This window comes from Pelophylax lessonae, assembly GCF_965119305.1.
Source record: "Pelophylax lessonae genome assembly, chromosome: 12".
Taxonomy (NCBI): Eukaryota; Metazoa; Chordata; class Amphibia; order Anura; family Ranidae; genus Pelophylax; species Pelophylax lessonae.
The window spans coordinates 2,826,463-2,847,658 of NC_138779.1; the positions used below are offsets into that span (position 1 = coordinate 2,826,463).

The 21,196-nt window shown below is 48.5% G+C and overlaps 1 protein-coding gene across 1 annotated transcript in view; it reads left to right on the forward strand.

The window, feature by feature from the left end:
* LOC309567779 (coiled-coil domain-containing protein 27-like) overlaps positions 1–20,943 on the forward strand; it is a 43,369-nt gene extending 22,426 nt beyond the window's left edge. Inside the window, exons 8-11 of the mRNA XM_082273229.1 lie at positions 7,776–7,853; positions 9,383–9,595; positions 14,035–14,139; positions 20,801–20,943. Of these exons, the coding sequence (XP_082129355.1) occupies positions 7,776–7,853; positions 9,383–9,595; positions 14,035–14,139; positions 20,801–20,929 (525 nt within the window). The 3' untranslated portion in view covers positions 20,930–20,943. The remainder of the gene's footprint in view (positions 1–7,775; positions 7,854–9,382; positions 9,596–14,034; positions 14,140–20,800) is intronic.
* Positions 20,944–21,196: the final 253 nt, after the last annotated feature.

Sequence of the window (21,196 nt, forward strand, 5' to 3'; positions counted from 1 at the left end):
GTGGTCTGCGCATGAGCGCACGCCATTTCCGGTCCTCCATGACGCGGCGTCGTCGGGGGGGGCGTGGCCTTACGGCTCCCCGGAAATTTAAACAGCTGATGGAGCTGTCATTCTTGGGATGTCTGTGGGCTTTTGCGGCGGCCTCCCCACGCTGTGTCTCTGCCTGTGTTTGGTAAGTCCTGTGCTGGGTCAGTCCTGCTTGAATGAGTTCTTACATCCTTCCTATTGCAGGTTATCTCGCTGTGATTTGCAATGGATACCTCACCGCCCCCCGGTGGCCAGTCCCCACGCAACAGGTGAGTTTTTGGTTTTAAACTCTCGCTTGTCTGCCAGCTGGCTTACTGTAGCCTGAGCTTTCTTTCCTTTGTTTTTCAGCCCATTTAGGTCTGACCAACGTCCTGCATCAGGATCAAAGGATAGATCACCTTTAGGCCATCACCATGCATCATCCAAATCCAGGCACCGTAGATCCAGGTCTAGGTCTAGGCGCCATGAAGATTGTCCAAGCCGGTCTTCCCGCCATACTGACCGCCCCGCACGCAAATCTTGCTGGGGTTGTAGGGCTGTAGTCCCTGAGGATAGATCCTTGTGTGATGCCTGCTATTCTCGGGCAATCAAGGAAAAACAGGTCCCAGATCAACCAGTGGAAACCCTGGTCAGGCGGATCGTGCAAGAATCCCTAAGGGATTGGGATCCCAGCCGGCTGTCTGGTCATGCAGCTGATACTCCAGTTCCCCCTCAGAGGGAAGATGTAGAGCCAGGCACTTCCCAGCCAAGTCGCTTCTCGGATTTCTCTGAAAGTGAGGATGACCTAGAAGACCAAAGTTCAGGCTTTGATTTTGCCATGATCTCTCCGCTAGTGAGAGCGGTAAAAGAGGCGTTAAAATGGGAAGAGCCAGCAGATTCCCCAGCAAAACAGAAGAAATACTTTAAACACCTCAAGAAAGAACGGGATCATTTCCCTTTTCTGAGTGAGCTGGAGGAAATCATTACAGACGAATGGCAAGGAGTTGAAATAAAGAATTCCTTATCGTCCAAGTTTTCCAGGTTATATCTGTAATGTTCTGGTACCTTTGGGTACCCTAATTACTCTTTCATAAGTGTATGCGCCCCACCATTCTCTTTTGGTAAGGTGCGCATACACCTTTAAGACTGATGCTGTCATCACTGAGCGCCGGACTGGATGGCTATTTAGATCGCCGGCTCTCACTCACATGTGTTCGTTCAAACTGCTTTGTGCCTTGATGCTAACCTGTCTTGAAGCTCACATGCTTGCAAGCATACCTCGCTGTCGGAACCACGCTGCGCTGATCCCTGTATCCCGCTACCGGATCATCCGCTCTTGCCGAACCTCTCCTCTGCTACATTGCTATTAGTGATAAGTACCCCACAGGGGAAACCTCTATAACCTTTATACTAAAGCTTACACTATCTAGCTCTGCATACTAAGGACTATTACTACATCTGCATTATCTAAGATTGCTAGCTCTTGAGCCTACTACCACCTGTTCTTGCACTGGGTTGATCTCTCTTGTATGTCCACCTGCTACTCTGTCATCTACTACCATACATGATTGCTAAACCTATCTGCATCCCATCTGCTACTATCTTACTTTCAAGAACATTTCCTTTCAAGTGTCTGTCATCTACCATCTCTACCCAACCTGTCTCTTCAGCCTATCATCACTGTGTTACTATATACATAAGTCACTCTAGGAAACCTCTTATTGAGTGTGTGTATTTACTTGCTGAATTGAGATCATCCACACATGATGAGTCATTGAGAGTTGGGAATGGTGTCTCAGCGTTTCTCTACATGACTACTGAAGTGGAATATTTCTGCAGCTGAAAATCCACATCATACGTAAAACGCAGGAGCGTTACAATATCCTTTTAAGACCGACAATGTGAAACATCTTGATTCGGCACCTACAATTGACGCAGCCTTAATGAGGCTAGTCAAACACGTTACCCTGCCTTTGGAGGATTCCGTCTCATTTAAAGATGGTCTGGATAGACGAATTGATACGGATCTCAAAAAGATCTATCTGTTAGCTGGTATGACCTGCAAGCCAGCCCTGGCCTTAGCAGCCACATCCAAAGCTATGGAGGCTTGGGTAGATAACGTGGAGACCACACTGCAAAGTGTCTCAGAGGAAGCAGCCAGAAACTCGGCTGTGTATGAACTAAAGTTGGCAACGGCCTTTTTGGGAGAGGCTTCCATTGATATCATTCGCCTGGTGGCGCGGGTCATGCTCTCTTCTGTCACGGCCAAACGTGCTTTGTGGTTACGTCCCTGGCTGGCCGATCCTGCTTCCAAACAAGCTTGGTGCAGGATTCCGTTTGAGGGTGCGTCCCTTTTTGGTAACAAACTGGACAGTGCCATTACCCGTGCCACTGGTGGTAAATCAGGTTTCCTCCCTCAAGATCGCCGTTTGCTTGACCGCAGAAGATTTCAGCACAAACCAAGTTCGGATCGATCCAGAGAAGCCCGCTCTTACAGGCCTGGGCGTGAGTTCAGAAAGAATTGGAAAAGATCTCAACCTACAGGTCAGAAGTTCAACAAGGGGACACCTTCAAGTGGTCGGGAGACCACGAAGTCTTTTTGATATCAGGCCTGCTCAAGCGTTGCGAGTAGGCGCTCGTCTACGTCAGTTTGCGCACGTTTGGGCAGCCTCGATTACAGACCAATGGACCGTCAAGACCGTGTCTCATGGTCACGTTTGGTCTTTCGAAGAAACTCCAATTCTGCGGTTTATCCCTACGGCTCTACCTCGCGTGGAAGAAAAGAAGTCAATTCTTCTGTCATACGTAGATTCCCTAATCTCTCAAGGTGCTGTCATCCCAGTTCCGGCCGAAGAAAGGTTTCAAGGCCTTTATTCACCTCTATTCATGGTGCTAAAGAAAAGCGGTTCCTGGAGGCCGGTCATAGACCTGACTCATCTAAACTCTTTCATAAGGAAAGAGAGGTTCAGGATGGAGACACTCTTCACTATCCCCCAAGTGGTGCAACCAGAAGATTGGATGATCTCCATAGATCTAAAAGATGCCTATTTCCATGTCCTAGGGCCGCAGAACTACAAAAATTTCTTCGCTTTGCCGTAGGTCAAGTGCATCTCCAGTTTACCTGTCTCCCTTTCGGGCTTACCACCTCACCTCGAGTCTTTTCAAAGATCTTACTGGCTATTGTAGCCCTGATCAGATCGAAAGGGATCCGACTGTTCCACTACTTAGACGATCTGCTTCTTCTTTCTCAAGACCAAGCACAGATTCTACAACACAGGTCTCGGGTAATCTCCACCCTTCAAGAATTCGGGTGGCTCTTGAATCTGGAGAAAAGCCATCTGGATCCGACAAAATCCTTGATCTTCCTGGGGGCACTCTTCAACACCTCCAGAGGCACCATCTCTCTTCCAGTGGAGAAGATTCCGGTGATCCGCAGCAGAATACAACCGGCAATGTCAATCCCTTATCTTCGGGCCTCACAGTGTCTAAAAATAATAGGGACTATGGTCTCCACGGCCCCCATGGTCAAATGGGCACAGTGGAGGATGAGGCCTTTTCAGATCGGATTTCTCCGTCAATGGAGCTCCGGGAATCCAGACACTCCTGTGCGGATAACATCCTCTATGAGGGCGAGTCTGTTTTGGTGGTTACAACGGGAAAACCTCCTGAATTGTCATTCGATCGTTCCAGTTCCTTGGATCGTTGTAACATCGGATGCCAGCCGGACAGGCTGGGGCACGCACTGCCTGTCAGAGGTGGCCCAGGGCAGGTGGAACTTTCCCACCCTTGGGTTGGTCTCAAATGTCCTGGAGCTTCGGGCAGCTTTTCGTGCCATCCAGGCTTTCCATCACTTGGTGAAAGGGTCCTCGGTCCCCCTACGGCTAGACAATACGACGGCAGTCGCATATATCAAGAGGCAAGGGGGCACCCGCAGTTCCTCCCTTCTGGAAGAAGTGAAACCGATCAGGGCATGGGCCCAACGGAATCTTTCCAATCTATCAGCTGCTTATCTTCCAGGAGTCCAGAACGTTCAGGCAGATTTTCTGTCAAGAACCGATCTAGACAACAACGAATGGTCTCTTCATCCAGAAACCTTCAAGTGGGTCATCTCTCTGGGGATTCTTCTGGAGGTAGACCTGTTTGCCTCTCCAAACAATGCCAAACTGATGAAATTCTACTCGAGATGGCGTTATCCCCAAGCCTACGGGGTAGATGCTCTGACAGACCACTGGAAGTTCCACAAAGCATATGCTTTTCCCCCGGTCCCAGTGATATTCAAGTTCCTGCAGAGACTCAGGAGAGAGAGGGTAGAAGTCATAGCAATTCTTCCATTTTGGCCAAGGAGGCCCTGGTTTCCCCTATTGTTCCAACTGAGCTTTCGGGATCCTGTTCCCCTGCCATTCAGGCCGGACCTTCTATCTCAGGGTCCAGTGCTGCATCCATGCCCAGCGCAGTTACATCTCATGGCATGGTCCTTGAGAGGGAAAGACTAAAAGCTCTTGGCTGTCCAAGTGCGGCAATGTCCACAATGATGAGTGCCAGGAGACCGGGCACCAACAAAGTCTAAGAGAGGATCTGGTCTAAGTTTGAGGATTACATGTCTAATGAGTCTGATTCCATCACTAATCCTAAAATTCATCACATTCTGGGGTTCCTCCAGACAGGCTTAGACCTATCTCTGGCGGTTGGCTCTCTCAGAGTACAGATCTCAGCAATCTCTGCCTTCACGGGGACCTCATGGGCAAAACACCCTTTGGTCCGGCAGTTTTTCAGAGGTGCGTCAAGAATGAGACCTCCCAGGAAACCCAGGTTCCCCAAATGGGACCTTCCACTAGTCCTTGAGTTCCTCTCAGCAACAGTTTTGGAACATGGAGATTCCTTCTTCCTTAAGAATCTGTCTATGAAGACGGCCTTTTTAGTAGCCATCACATCGGCTAAACGGGTCTCTGAAATTAGTGACTTGGGTTGCAAAGAACCATTTTCTGACATTTTTTCCTGATCGGGTCGTCCTGGTCCCTATGCTAGGGTCCAATCCGAAGGTAAACTCAGTTTTCCATGTCAACCAAGAGATTGTTTTACCTACATTCAAGTCTCAAGATGACCAGAGTACCCATCCGTTGGATGTGGGCGAAGTCCTTCAAACATACTTGGAGTTCACAGCTTCCTTTCGCAAGTCAGACTATCTATTTGTTCTCTTTTATGGAAAGAACAGAGGCAAGAGGGCTTCTTCCAGAACAATTTCTAGCTGGATAGTTCAGACCATCCAGTGGGCATATAGAGCCAAGGGACTGACTCCTCCGGAGGTGGTGACGGCTCATTCCACCAGAGGGATTTCTACGTCATGGACGGCTTCCCTTCACGTTGCACCGGATGTCATTTGCAGAGCGGCCTCATGGTCCTCAATTAACACTTTCATGTCACACTATTGTGTCGAACCTGCTTCTTTATCCTCAGTTGATTTTGGTTTAAAAATTTTGTCTGTTGACGGTGCAAATGAAACCTATTTCTGTTTGACCAGCAGTTGCCCACCCGGGTGTGTATGGCTAGTTATTTCCCATACGTGTGCTGCCATGGAGTCTGTCAGGAAAACGGAAAATTTATATCAATACTTACCGTAATTTTCCTTTCCTGATAGAACTCCATGACAGCAGGATTTCCCTCCCATCTGCTGGAGTAGTCTATATATGGAACACGGCTCCTGGCTCGGAGCAAAAATTTATGGGAGTGGGGTCCTATAGGGTAGGAGAGGAGGCGGAGCCTACCCATACGTGTGCTGCCATGGAGTTCTATCAGGAAAGGAAAATTATGGTAAGTATTGATATAAATTTTCCGTTTTCTTCATCATTTTATTACAATTTGTATTCTGCTACATATTTTTGGTAAAAAAAAAAAATCCCAATAAGTGTATATTGATTGGTTTGTGCAAAATTTATCGGATCTACAAACTACGGGAAAGATTTGTACCATTTTTATCTCTTTATTTATTTATTTGTCTTTTTTTCCCCCACAAACAGATATTTCTTTTGGCGGTATTTGATCTCCTGTGCGATTTTTATTTTTTGTGCTATAAACAAAAAAAGAGCGACAATTCTGAAAAAAAAAATAAATAAATAATTTTCACTTTCTGTTATATAACATTCCCAAAAAAAATTTAAACGTCACATTTTTTCATCATTTTAGGCCAATTTATTTAAAAAAAAATCCCAATAAGTGCATTTTGATTGGTTTATGAAAGAGTTATCACATCTGCAAACTAGGGGAAAGATTTGTCATTTTTATTTATTTTTTTGCTAGTAATGGCGGTGATCTGCGATTTTTAGCGGGACTGCGACATTGCGGTGGACAGATGGGACCCCTAACTGACACTTTTGACACTTTTGGGGGTACCAGTGACATTACTACAGTAATCAGTGCTAAAAATATGCACTGTCACTGTACTAATGACACTGGCAGGGAAGAGGGTAACACCAGGGGCGATCAAAGGGTTGTGTGTCCCTAGGGGGGGATTTCTAACTGTGGAGGGGGATGGGCTCACAGGATGACCATAGAGATCCGTGTTCCTAAATCGGAGGATCCCTGTGTGCATCACTGACAGAATGGCGGTCTGCCTTGTGTACATCGGCAGACCACCATTGTGTCTCCATGGGGAGCGATCGCAGTTGGCTGGCAGACATCGTAGCCGCCTGACCTGCTGATTGGCTCCCCCCTCTGGACAATTGGCGTGCACGCCCCCTCCCCCACTGGCTATTATACGAAACAACATAGAGCTGCGTCATTTCATGCAATAGAGTCGACTTGCCGCAGTTTATGTACTGCTGGCGGTCGGCAAGTGGTTAACGACATCCCGAAAAAAAATCGCAAAACACGGTGCGATTGCCAGAACCGCACTGCATGGGTGCGATTCAGTGCGGGGAAAAAAAAGAAGGACCTGCACCATTTTTGTGCTGATACAGTGCGATTTGAGCCATGTATGGCTCAAATCGCACCGCACAGACATCGCATGTGATGTGCAAAGGAATGCGGTGCGATTCCTGTGCGAATCGCATGCGGCATCTGTAACGCACAAGTGTGAACCCAAGAAAAACGCAAGAAAAATGCATCCCTTTAAATTCTATGTACAATAAGTCTTCACACTGATCCGTTGCGATTCCGCTGCGGTGTCAGCCTGGAGTCACACTGTGCGATACAGACACCACATCTGATTCACACAGGAATCGCACCAATCACATCATATGCAATGTCTGTGTGGTGCAATTAGAGCCATATATTTTGTATGACTGAAATCGCATTGCATCCGCAGCAAAATGGTGCAGGACCTTTTTTTTGCCGCACATGAATCGCATCGCATGGGTGTGGGGGATCCTCCTGTGTGTGAACACCCATGCGATGCGATTCTGGCAATCGCACTGCAATTTTGCAGTCTGTTTGGGGGTGTGGTTAATCTAACAATGAGCCTGCGTTCACACTGCTGCGGTACGGGAGACCGCATGTAACTCGCACAGAGGGATCGCAGCAGATTTCTGCTGCAAATTACATGCGGTGTCACTGAGGTGCGATTTAAGCCATGACCTCAAATCACACCAGACTGGCGCAGGACCCATTTTTTTGTTCGCATTAGAATCGGATTGCACCCACCCGTGCGTTTTCTGCACCATTATCGGCACCTTTTTCTCTGTAAGCAGAATGCGATAACCCTTTTTTTCGGCCAATCATTTTCAGCGGTGGAAATTTCGGGATATCTGTAGAATAACGATTCATTATTTTTTTAGTTTTCCAGCATGCGGGAAGAAAGGAAACACGAAGAGATGATGGCGGCGATGGAGAAGGAGAACTATAACCTGAGAGAGGTGACAACCCCATCATTATTTCACCCGTCCAAGAGTCGGATAAATCTTCTTTTATGTCCATCTGAGGTTTACTGACTGTGACAGCCAATCAGATCACTACAAGTCTCAGCCCCGCCCACTTATTGCTGTCGGTACAACGGGAATCTGATTCTCCCTGTTGGAATTTTCATTTACGGCGTATTCACCCCAGAATATATGTGATAACGGGTGTCAGGTTTACTGCATTGTGGCCACTAGATGGCGCTGAGGATCATAGGAAATAAACATATTAGGCAATTAATGGGGATTACTTGTGGCGGGTGTGTAAATGTCTCATTTATACACCCGCCAAGAGTGATCCCCATAATTTCCCCAATGTGTTAATTTCCTATTATCCTCGGCTCCATCTAGTGGCCATAATACGGTACTTTCCTGATTGAGGTATTTCAAGAGTGCATTATGGTCACTAGAGGGAGCTGACGGACACCGGAAATAAACATATTGGGCAAATAATGGGGACTACTAGTAGCGGATGTAGAAATGATAAGTACATGGGTAGAGATTAGTATGAGGGCGCCATGTACATGGGTAGGGATCAGTATGAGGGTGCCATGTAAGGATGGGTAGGGATCAGTATGAGGGCACCATGTAGGGATGGGTAGGGATCAGTATGAGGGCGCCATGTACATGGGTAGGGATCAGTATGAGGGCACCATGTACATTGGTAGGGATCAGTATGAGGGCGCCATGTACATGGGTAGGGATCAGTATGAGGGCACCATGTACATGGGTAGGGATCACTATGAGGGCACCATGTACATGGGTAGGGATCAGTATGAGGGCGCCATGTACATGGGTAGTGATCAGTAAGAGGGCACCATGTAGGGATGGGTAGGGATCAGTATGAGGGCGCCATGTACATGGGTAGGGATCAGTATGAGGGAGCCATGTACATGGGTAGGGATCAGTAAGAGGGCACCATGTACATGGGTAGGGATCACTATGAGGGCACCATGTACATGGGTAGGGATCAGTATGAGGGCGCCATGTACATGGGTAGGGATCAGTAAGAGGGCACCATGTAGGGATGGGTAGGGATCAGTATGAGGGTGCCATGTACATGGGTAGGGATCAGTATGAGGGAGCCATGTACATGGGTAGGGATCAGTAAGAGGGCACCATGTAGGGATGGGTAGGGATCAGTATGAGGGCGCCATGTACATGGGTAGGGATCAGTATGAGGGCGCCATGTACATGGGTAGGGATCAGTATGAGGGCGCCATGTACATGGGTAGGGATCAGTATGAGGGCACCATGTACATGGGTAGGGATCAGTATGAGGGCGCCATGTACATGGGTAGGGATCAGTATGAGGGCACCATGTACATGGGTAGGGATCAGTAAGAGGGCACCATGTAGGGATGGGTAGGGATCAGTATGAGGGCGCCATGTACATGGGTAGGGATCAGTATGAGGGCGCCATGTACATAGGTAGGGATGGGTAGGGATCAGTGTGCAGCACTCACAGGTTTTATCTCTATCCTCTCCAGCTGGTATCTGAGCTGAGATCGGAGGTGAGTCGGAGGAACGATCTGATTGGTGAGCTGAAGAGCGACGTTCAGAGGCTGCAGAGGGAGGTCCTGGAGGTGCAGACAGAAGTGAGGAAAAATGAAGGAGAGAAAAACCAAATAGAGAGCAAAGCCGGAGAGCTGGAAACGTCGGAGCAACACCTGAGAGTGACCCTGGAGGCATTACAGTCCAGGGTGAGTTTGATTTGCACCAAAAACGCACCGCATTCCTGTGCTCATCACATGTGATGTCTGCGCCATGCGATTTCCACCAAAATGTTGTAGGACACTTTTTTCTCCACACCTAATCGCATTGTAGGAGTGTGAACACCCATGCGATGCGATTCTGGCAAGCGCACTGCATTTTGCAATCTGTTTTGGGGGTATCGTTCATAGAACATGTGCTGATTTGGCATGCGATTTGTCATGTCGAATCGCATGTCAAATCAGAGCCTATTGCCGGCAACAGCACCGGTTCACACTGAGGGTGGGTTTGAAACCATTCAGCTGAACGCGCACGATTCCAAACTCGCCTGTCAGTGCAACTTCGGGGGGGGGGGGGGGGGGGTGATTTGACAGACATCTGTACGGGTTCATGCACAGATGCCTATTGAAGTCGCCAAAAGTAGTGCAGAAACTACTTTTGGGAATCTGTGCGGCGCCACAAAGTCAGGGTTGCACCAATTCGGGCGTTGCCGGCAATAGGCTCTGATTTAGCATGCGATTTGACATGTCAAATCCGTCCAATGTGGAGGGGGGCTTAATATTCTATAAAGGACACCCCGAAACAGATTACAAAATGCAGTGAGTTTGACAGAATCGCACCGCATGGGTGTTCACACTCATGCAATACGATTTTGATGCGGGGGGAAAAAGGGTCCACATTTACACTTCTCAAAACCGTCTCTTGTCATTATTTACATACACTGCATTTTTTGGGGTGAATGGGTAGGGGTACAATGTACCCCATACTCATTCACATAGGGAGGGGGTCTGGGGGGCCCCCTTGTTACAGGGGGAATCCAGATTCCGATAAGCCCTCTGCCTGCAGACCCCCACATCCACCGCCCAGGGTTGTCGGGAAGAGGCCCTTTTCCTCATCATGGGGACAAGGTGCTTTGGGGTGGGGGATGCAGAGCCCCCCCTGCTCCAAAGCACCCACTCCCCCATGTTTAGGGCGTGTGGCCTGGTATGGTCCATGAGGGGGTGGGGCAGCTCGATTGTCCCCTCCCCGTTCCTGACCTGTCGGGCTGCATGCTCAGATAAGGGTTTGATATGGATTATTGGGGGGGACCCCACACTGTCTTTTTGCATGGGGTTCCCCTCAAAATCCATACCAGACCCGAAGGGCCTGGTTTGGCACCTGGGGGGGGGGACCCCCACGCCGTTTTGTTTCCATTTTGGCGTGGAGTTCCCCCTCAAGCTCCTCAGAGCACAAGTTGGATCATCCCGATCCGACTTGGATGTGACTTCCATTTAAATCAATGGGCTCCCATAGGGAACCATTGATTTTCACACAAAAAAAAAACCTATGATGCGGCTTAACGCTGTATGAGGAACGCTTAGCAGTCTTTAGCGGCGTCAGGCATTTTTACAGCTCTAACGCGACCCTCAGAACGCACCGGCCCGGCTTTTTTGCAGCTTGAAAAGGCCTATGCCACTTATAGCTGCAAAACGTCTGTGTGTGAATGAGGCCATAAGATAACATGGAGGGCGTTTTAAAGCTGCAAATAAAAAACGTCTGACGCTCCTAAAAGCAGCTTCAAAAACGCCCCCCGTGTGCACGAGGCCTAAAGTCAGAACTCCGGACCTGCATGCTTGTTCTGGGTCTGTGGATGAAGCCAGAGGATGTGGATGATGGCCAGACACAGATATAAGATAGTGGCATCGGCGCCCATATATCCGACACAACGGGTTCCCTTTAATAATGTGCCATGGATACATAATGTGATACAATGTAACTTTCCTGGCGAGTTTTGTACTTTTTTGCTCAAATCACTTTCCAACAATTAATGACTGCAATGGAAATATAAACCACAAGGTGGTGCTATAGATACACAGAACAACTCTCAGGACTAAACTATGGAAGCTGCAATTTATAAATAAAATGGACTGTCATCCTAATCCCGGACTGTCATCCTAATCCTGGACTGTCATCCTAATCCTGGACTGTCATCCTAATCCTGGACTGTCATCCTAATCCTGGACTATCATCCTGATCCTGGATCCTTACCCTGGACTGTCATCCTAATTCTGGATCCTGATCCTGGGCTGTCATCCTGATCCTGGACTGTCATCCTAATCCTGGAATATCATCCTGATCCTGGATCCTTACCCTGGACTGTCATCCCGATCCTGGATTGTCATCCTGATCCCAGACTGTCACCCCGATCCTGGACTGTCATCCCAATTCTGGACTGTCATCCTGATCCTGGGCTGTCATCCCGATCCTGGACTGTCATCCCGATCCTGGACTGTCATCCTGATCCTGGATCCTGGGCTGTCATCCTGATCCCAGACTGTCATCCCAACCCAGACTGTCATCCTGATCCTGGGCTGTCATCCTAATCCTGGACTGTCATCCCGATCCTGGACTGTCATCCCGATCCTGGACTGTCATCCTGATCCTGGGCTGTCATCCCGATCCTGGACTGTCATCCCGATCCTGGACTGTCATCCTGATCCTGGGCTGTCATCCTAATCCTGGACTGTCATCCCGATCCTGGACTGTCATCCTGATCCTGGGCTGTCATCCTAATCCTGGACTGTCATCCCAATCCTGGACTGTCATCCCGATCCTGGACTGTCATCCCAATCCTGGACTGTCATCCTGATCCTGGATCCTGGGCTGTCATCCTGATCCCAGACTGTCATCCTAATCCTAATCCTGGACTGTCATCCCGATCCTGGACTGTCATCCCAATCCTGGACTGTCATCCTGATCCTGGATCCTGGGCTGTCATCCTGATCCCAGACTGTCATCCTAATCCTAATCCTGGACTGTCTTCCCGATCCTGGATCCTGATCCTTGACTGTCATCCTAATCCTGGGCTGTCATCCTAATCCTGGATCCTGATCCTGGACTTTCACATCCTGATCCTGGATTACCATCCTGATTCTGGACTGTCATGCAGATCCTGACTTCTTAGTAAATGACTGCCCAGGAAGAAGAATGTAGTGCGGAGGTCGGACCTAAAGTGACACAGATCAATATTCTCCATAAATAATCCATTCTCATTTATTAATGTCCTGTAAAGTCCTGAAATGTCCTGTATTCGGCTTTTCATGAAACTTTTTCCTAATGTAATCTTCTGCCTCCATGTAACATTCTCTGTGAGCTCCCAAACCTCTCCTTTTCCCTCTCATTTCTGTTTGTTCATTGCAGTCATGTGCTTTGCTCTATACACACTACACATCCCATCACCCCACCGTCCCATAATCCCATCATCCCATAATCCCATCATCCCATAATCCCATTCCCATATTAATCCCATCATCCCATCACCCCATCATCCACAGTCCTCATCACCATGGCTACCAATTAGAGTGCAGAAGGATGAGTAGATAATATAAAGTGGAGATATTGGATGATGATTGGATGATGATTGGATAATGATTGGATGGTGATTGGATGGTGATTGGATGGTGATTGGATGATGACTGGATGATGATTGGATGGTGATTGGATAATGATTGGATAATGATTGGATGGTGATTGGATGATGACTGGATGATGATTGGATGATGATTGGATGGTGATTGGATGATGACTGGATGATGATTGGATGATGATTGGATGATGATTGGATAATGATTGGATAATGATTGGATGGTGATTGGATGATGACTGGATGATGATTGGATGGTGATTGGATAATGATTGGATAATGATTGGATGGTGATTGGATGATGACTGGATGATGATTGGATGGTGATTGGATGATGACTGGATGATGACTGGATGATGATTGGATGATGATTGGATGGTGATTGGATGATGACTGGATGGTGATTGGATGATGATTGGATGATGATTGGATGATGATTGGATGATGATTGGATGATGACTGGATGATGATTGGATGATGATTGGATAATGATTGGATGATGATTGGATGATGATTGGATGATGATTGGATGGTGATTGGATGATGACTGGATGATGATTGGATGATGATTGGATGATGATTGGATAATGATTGGATGATGACTGGATGATGACTGGATGGTGATTGGATGATGATTGGATGATAACTGGATAATGATTGGATGATGACTGGATGATGACTGGATGATGATTGGATGATGATTGGATGATGATTGGATGGTGATTGGATGATGATTGGATGATGACTGGATGATGATTGGATGGTGATTGGATGATGATTGGATGATGATTGGATGATGATTGGATGGTGATTGGATGATGACTGGATAATGATTGGATGATGACTGGATGATGACTGGATGGTGATTGGATGATGACTGGATAATGATTGGATGATGACTGGATGATGATTGGATGGTGATTGGATGGTGATTGGATGATGACTGGATAATGATTGGATGGTGATTGGATGATGATTGGATGGTGTTTGGATGATGATTGGTAATTTGTTTCCTTCTTATTGCAGTTTGAGAGATTCCGCAGCAAAATCATACAAGCCGCCTACACAGCTCCGGGGTTCCGGGGTCCGCAGGTGGAGGTCCCCGATAAAGAAATCCTGGAAACCATGCAGGTAAGTACATTGCTGGATAATAACTCCGAGCCTATAGCCGATCTCCTTCTATTGTCCTGATAGAAGCTCACAGCTGATTGGTCAATCCACAGCGCGTACCACTGACCCCCGACACCTCGTGTGTATATATGTGAGGCGTGTTGTAGGACTTGAACCCCTTGCAACCTCAGAAGGAACCCCTAGCAACTGTTGGAGGAACCCCTAGCAACCTCAGGAAGAACCCTAGCAACCTCAGGAGGAACCCCTAGCAACCTAAGGAGGAACCCTAGGAAACTCAGGAGAAACCCCTAGCAACCTCAGGAGGAACCCTAGCAACTGTTGGAGGAACCCCTAGCAACCTCAGGAAGAACCCTAGCAACCTCAGGAGGAACCCTAGCAACCTCAGGAGGAACCCTAGCAACTGTTGGAAGAACCCCTAGCAACCTCAGGAGGAACCCTAGCAACCTCAGGAGGAACCCTAGCAACTGTTGGAGGAACCCCTAGCAACCTCAGGAAGAACCCCTAACATCCTATGGAGGAACCCCTAGCAACCTTAGGAAGAACCCTAGGAAACTCAGGAGAAACCCCTAGCAACCTCAGAAGGAACCCCTAGCAACCTCAGGAGGAACCCCTAGCAAATCCTGGAGGAACCCCTAGCAAACTCTGGAGGAACCCCTAGCAACCTCAGGAGGAACCCCTAGCAAACTCTGGAGGAACCCCTAGCAAACTCTGGAGGAACCCCTAGCAACCTCAGGAGGAACCCCTAGCAACCTTAGGAAGAACCCTAGGAAACTCAGAAGGAACCCCTAGCAACCTCAGGAGGAACCCTAGCAACCGCTAAAGGAACCCCTAGCAACCTCAGTAGGAACCCTAGCAACCTCAGGAGGAACCCCTAGCAACCTCTGGAGGAACCCCTAGCAATCTCAGAAGGAACCCCTAGCATTATTATTACGGATTTATTTTTGTATTATTATTATTAGTAATATTCTTCAGGACATATAATAATAATATTGCCCATTGCTCAAGAAACCCCTAGCAACCTCAGAAGGAACTCCTAGCAACCTCAGAAGGAACCCCTAGCAACCTCAGGAGGAACCCCCCTAGCAATCTCAGAAGGAACCCCTAGCAACCTCAGGAGGAACCCTTAGCAACCTTAGAAGGAACCCCTAGCAACCTCAGGAGGAACCCCTAGCATCCTCAGGAGGAATCCTGGTTGAGAAACCCTGCCCTACAATATATAATGCCTCGCACACACGATCACAGATATGGTTGGCATTTTGTTGTATGATATTCGTATTGAATTCAGCAATGAGTACGGAACGTTGGATTCTGGAAATGTTTCCTGGTTGCGTCGCTCCGTATCGGATGGTGCAAAACAAAAACAATGGCGGCCGGGCTTTTTCTGGGTTATTTTCGTGCTTCTGACCATGCGTAGTCCTTGTCTAGCGATTTTTAGCGGACGCACACTGTACTGATTAAACGATTGTCGTTCGCTAGGTTATCATACGACAAAAGTTTTCGTGTTTGTCCCTCCGCATTTTGTTGGAGGAAATGTCATGATTGGCTGTCGCAGGCTGTGTACCATCAGATTATTGTGCCATCAATTCGAAAGCGACTTTTTTTCGTGCGATTATCTGTTGGTGTGTAGGAGGCGTTATATAATGATTATCGGAACACACGGGGCTCATTATGTAATACACACAATTATTAGAATGTAACCCCTCCCCCATTATACAACCAACAATAGCTGACATTCCGCACATTCTGCTATTCCATAGTCTGCAATGTGGATGGAAATAATCTCCGATCATACATGTCATGGGGGAGGGGGGGGGGGGTATTATCAGCAATAATCAGGCCTGGGAAGAATCCGGTATCACCTCTCTGTAGAAGAATAGAGTCGGATTCTGGGGATCGGATGACGGGGATTCTATAGCGGGGGACACTGAACACCAAATGTATTACATGTCACATGGAATGTAGGAAATCCCCCCCCCCCCCCCTATATATGGGTCATTGGTGTTGGAGAATTTCTCACGCTGTGTAATCAATGCTGGGTTTGGGATGAATGGATTGGCTGTAATCAGGGCGGTCCGGAGTGGTTATTAAATGTTGCTGATCTTTGTTTTTATTGGATGATCTCCCGGGAGAATTTATTATATGGAGATTTTCTATTTCCTGATCTCCAATCTTATAATGACTGGGGGGGGTCATTGTTAAAGGGAAACATACATTGTATCTGAGCACCACAAACCAAAAACACGATTTCATTAATTTTTAATATCCATCCACCCCCCCATCCATGTCTCTCTCCATCCATGCATCCATCCACCCCCCCCATTCATTCATGTCTCCATCCATCCACCCCCTCCCCCCCCCCCCAATTCATTAATGTCTCCATTAATCCAGTGGTGGCTGGTGCATTGGGGGCGCCGTCCCCCCCCCCTATCCATGCAGGGCACCGGACGCATGGAGTTCAATGGGGTTTTTTTTTTTTTCGGAGTCACCTGATTAGAGCCAGAGGCCAGAGCAGTGCGCCCCGAGCCCACCCATTGTGTGACAATAGCGAATGAAGATTCGCTATTGTCACACGGATCCTCCTCCTGGCCAATCAGGAAGCGGGTCCGAGACCCACTTCCTGATTGGCCAAAAGGCGAACGCATGCCATTGGCCGAGGAGGAGGTGGGAGGACTCGAGGAGACGCGGGGGACTGAGGAGAAGCCGCCGCTATAGGTAAGGGCACTGACTGGTCTCTCTGCATTGAAAGGGGGCACGCTGGTCTCTCTGCATTGAATGGGGGCACGCTGGTCTCTGTGCATTGAATGGGGGCACGCTGGTCTCTGTGCATTGAAAGGGGGCACGCTGGTCTCTCTGCATTGAATGGGGGCACGCTGGTCTCTCTGCATTAAAAGGGGGCAGGCTGGTCACTGTGCATTGAAAGGGGGCAGGCTGGTCTCTCTGCATTGAAGGGGGCACGCTGGTCTCTCTGCATTGAATGGGGGCACGCTGGTCTCTCTGCATTAAAAGGGGGCAGGCTGGTCACTGTGCATTGAAAGGGGGCACGCTGGTCTCTCTGCATTGAAGGGGGCACGCTGGTCTCTCTGCATTGAAGGGGGCACGCTGGTCACTCTGCATTGAAGGGGGCACGATGGTCTCTCTGCATTGAAGGGGGCACGCTGGTCACTCTGCATTGAAAGGGGGCACGATGGTCTCTCTGCATTGAAGGGGGCACGCTGGTCACTCTGCATTGAAAGGGGGCACGATGGTCTCTCTGCATTGAAAGGGGGCACGCTGGTCTCTCTGCATTGAAGAGGGCACGCTGGTCACTCTGCATTGAAGGGGGCACGCTGGTCACTCTACATTGAAGGGGGCACGCTGGTCTCTCAGCATTGAAGGGGGCACGATGGTCTCTCTGCATTGAAGGGGGCACGCTGGTCTCTGCATTGAAAGGGGGCACGCTGGTCTCTCTACATTGAAGAGGGCACGCTGATCACTCTGCATTGAAGGGGGCACGCTGGTTACTCTACATTAAAGGGGGCACGCTGGTCTCTCTGCATTGAAGAGGGCACGCTGGTCACTCTGCATTGAAGGGGGCACGCTGGTCACTCTACATTGAAGGGGGCACGCTGGTCACTCTGCATTGAAGGGGCACGATGGTCTCTCTGCATTGAAGGGGGCACGCTGGTCTCTCTGCATTGAAGGGGGCACGCTGGTCTCTCTGCATTGAAGGGGGCACGCTGTTCACTCTACATTGAAAGGAGCTTGCTGGTCACTCTGCATTGAAGAGGGAGGGCACGCTGGTCTCTCTGCATTGAAGGGGGCACGCTGTTCACTCTACATTGATGGGGGCACGATGGTCACTCTCTACATTGATGGGGGAACACTATACTTTGATTACTGAAGGCCCCTTTCACACTTTTGTGACCTCAAAGTCTCGCAATTTTTTACAGCGTTTTTTGCCGCAAAGTAATGCCTATTAAATTTTTCTGTTTATGCCCCCCCAAAAAATTTGAGCACCAGCCGCCACTGCTATCCACCCCCCCCCCCCTCAACCACGTCTCTATCATTTCATCCCCATTCATTTAGGTCTCCATTAATCTATCCACCTCCCCCCATCCATATCTCCATCAATCCATCTACCCCCATTCATTCATGTCTCCATCCATTCATCCAACAGCCGCCATCCATCTCTCCATCAATCCACCCCCCCCCAATCCATCCATCCATGTCTCCCTCAATCCATCCACACACCCCCTCCCCATTCATTCATGTCTCAAACCAATCATCTAACCCCCCCTCTCCCATCAATGTCTCCATCAATTCATCCATCCCCATTCATTCATGTCTCCATCCATTCATCCAACACCCCCCATCCATCTCTCCATCAATCCCCCCACCCCCCCCCCCAATCCATCCAACCATGTCTCCATCGATCCACCCCCCCCCCCCATTCATTCATGTCTTCATCCATTCATCCAACCCCCCCTCCCCCATCAGTGTCTCCAACAATCCATCCATCCACCCCCCCCATTCCTTTATGTCACCGTCCATTCATCCAACACCCCCAATCCATCTCTCCATTAATCCACCCCCCCCCCTAAATCCATCCATCCATCCATGTCTCCATCAATCACCCCCCCCCCCATTCATTCATGTCTTCATCCATTCATCTAACCCCCCCTCCCCCATCAATTTCTCCATCAACCCATCCGCCCTTATCTCAGGCATGGAGACAGGAAGGTGTGCTTAGCTTAGAAAACCCCTCCCCCTTCCTGAAGACTCCTGGGATGTATGACATCATTTTGGCCTAGGCCAGAAACCAGGAAGTAACTGAAGAAATGGGGAAAAAAAAAGGTTTAAAACAAGTAAATGTAACCACTTGCGGACTGCCCTATGCAGATACACGGTGACAGAGCGTACATGTATGTGTTCCCGCATTCCCAGGTAGGGGGCGCAACAGATCTGTGCTGTGATTCGGTACATTACAAGTCAGTCTGCAGGTCCCGGCCATAAATCATTGGGGATCGGCTTAGCGAATCGCAGTACAGAGCAGAGATGTGGCATCGATTAGTAAAAGCAACACTCATTACACATTTAACCCCTTCCCAGCCAGTGTCATTATTATAGTGAACATAACAGTGTCAATTTGCTGTCCCCTCAAAATAACTCAACACACAGCCATTAATGTCTAAACTGCTGGCAACAAAAGTGAGTACACCCCTAAGTGACAATCTCCAAATTGGGCCCAATCAGCCATTTTCCCTCCCCGGTGTCATGTGACTCGTTAGTGTTACAAGGTCTCAGGTGTGAATGGGGAGCAGGTGTGTTAAATTTGGTGTTATCGCTCTCACTCTCTCATACTGGTCACTGGAAGTTCAACATGGCACCTCATGGCAAAGAACTCTCTGAGGATCTGAAAAAAAGAATTGTTGCTCTACATAAAGATGGTCTAGGCTATAAGAAGATTGCCAAGACCCTGAAACTGAGCTGCAGCACGGTGACAGAGACCATACAGCGGTATAACAGGACAGGTTCCACTCAGAACAGGCCTCACCATGGTCCACCATAGAAGATGAGTGCCGTGCTCAGTGTCATATCCAGAGGTTGTCTTTGGGAAATAGATGTATGAGTGCACGTGTTCAGCAATCCCAAAAAATGGCCTGGTCATTAAGGGGACGAATCCTTCCAGGTCCAGAAGTGGTTAAAGATGATGATTTTTGCATGCCAATGGGAGCGATCGCACATTATTTATTATTTATTTTTCCAGCAGACTTATGATTAATTAATGATGCACACGGATTAATTGAAATTTTTATGTATTTGAATATAAAAGGGAAGGTGGAGCTTGCATCCATTGAAGTTTGGCTGTATGTGTTGTGTTTAAATATTCAAATTCCAATCACGATTGTTTGTCTTAAGCCAGAGGCGTAACTAAAACCTTCAGAGCCCCGGTGCATGAAACCACGAAGGGCCCCCCAAACCCCTGGCCGGGGCCCTTACCTTCAAGCCTGGGGCTCTTCCCACTGATCCTGGGGCCCTTTACTCTCTTTGCAGGGCCCTTTATTATGGTCCTGCACAGGAACCCTTTCACAAGTTCTGCAGTGGGCCCCCTTCCTGCCATCTTGGGGCCTCCACATGGTGGTGGAATGCCAGGGCCCGGTTGCAAGTGTGACCTTTGCGATCCTGGAAGTTCACCCACTGGTGTCAGTAGTTTTTATTTTTTGTTATTTTAATTGTATTATTTTTTTATCATTTTATTTAATTTTTTTTACAATGTGACTGACTATGACTCTGTCCATTCAGAAAAGGGAGGAGCTGGTAAATTACATATTTACCGACCCCTTCCTGGTTCTCTATTGTGACACATCCCCTGCAGCAGCCGGCAGGAGAGGGGAGGGAGCACAGTGGGTGGGGGACCAGGGGAGCACACAGGGGCCCAGAGACAGCAGAACACAAGTGAACTGGATAGGAGGAGTGATTTCTCTACATGCTGCCCTTGCCGCCCCCCCCCCCCATCCAGGTGTACAGGGGAGCCGCACAGGCCCCCTGGAGCATGGGGCCCGGTTGCAATTGCAACCCCTGTAGTTACGTCCCTGTTTTAAGCAGTGCAATTTAATAAGGATTGGACTGCAATACAAAGCAAAGCATCCATTCATCCAGACGTTTGTCTTCTTCCTTGTAGAAAATAATCGCGGAGAGGTCAGATTTTCACCAGCAGCTCAAACAGAAAGGAGTGAAAGTTCCGCCATTACACCAATCAGAGACCTCCCACATTGCCAAACATTCGTCCTCCAGGAAGAAAGCGCAATGAAGGACATCCTCGGGGGCGTGTGACATCCTCGGGGGCGTGACATCCTCGGGGGCTTCTGGTCACATGACTGACAATGGACACTTTGTACCACTATAAGTGCCTGTGCTGCTTGCAGCAACCAATCACATCGCTCCTTTTCTAAAGTAAATTGCTGGTATCTGGGTGATTAGTAAATACAGGAATTAGTATAAACCCTTCAGCCCATTGTAAATATATGCGATCAGGTTGTGTCTTTGTAACATCCTACTAGTAGTGAATCATTGAAAG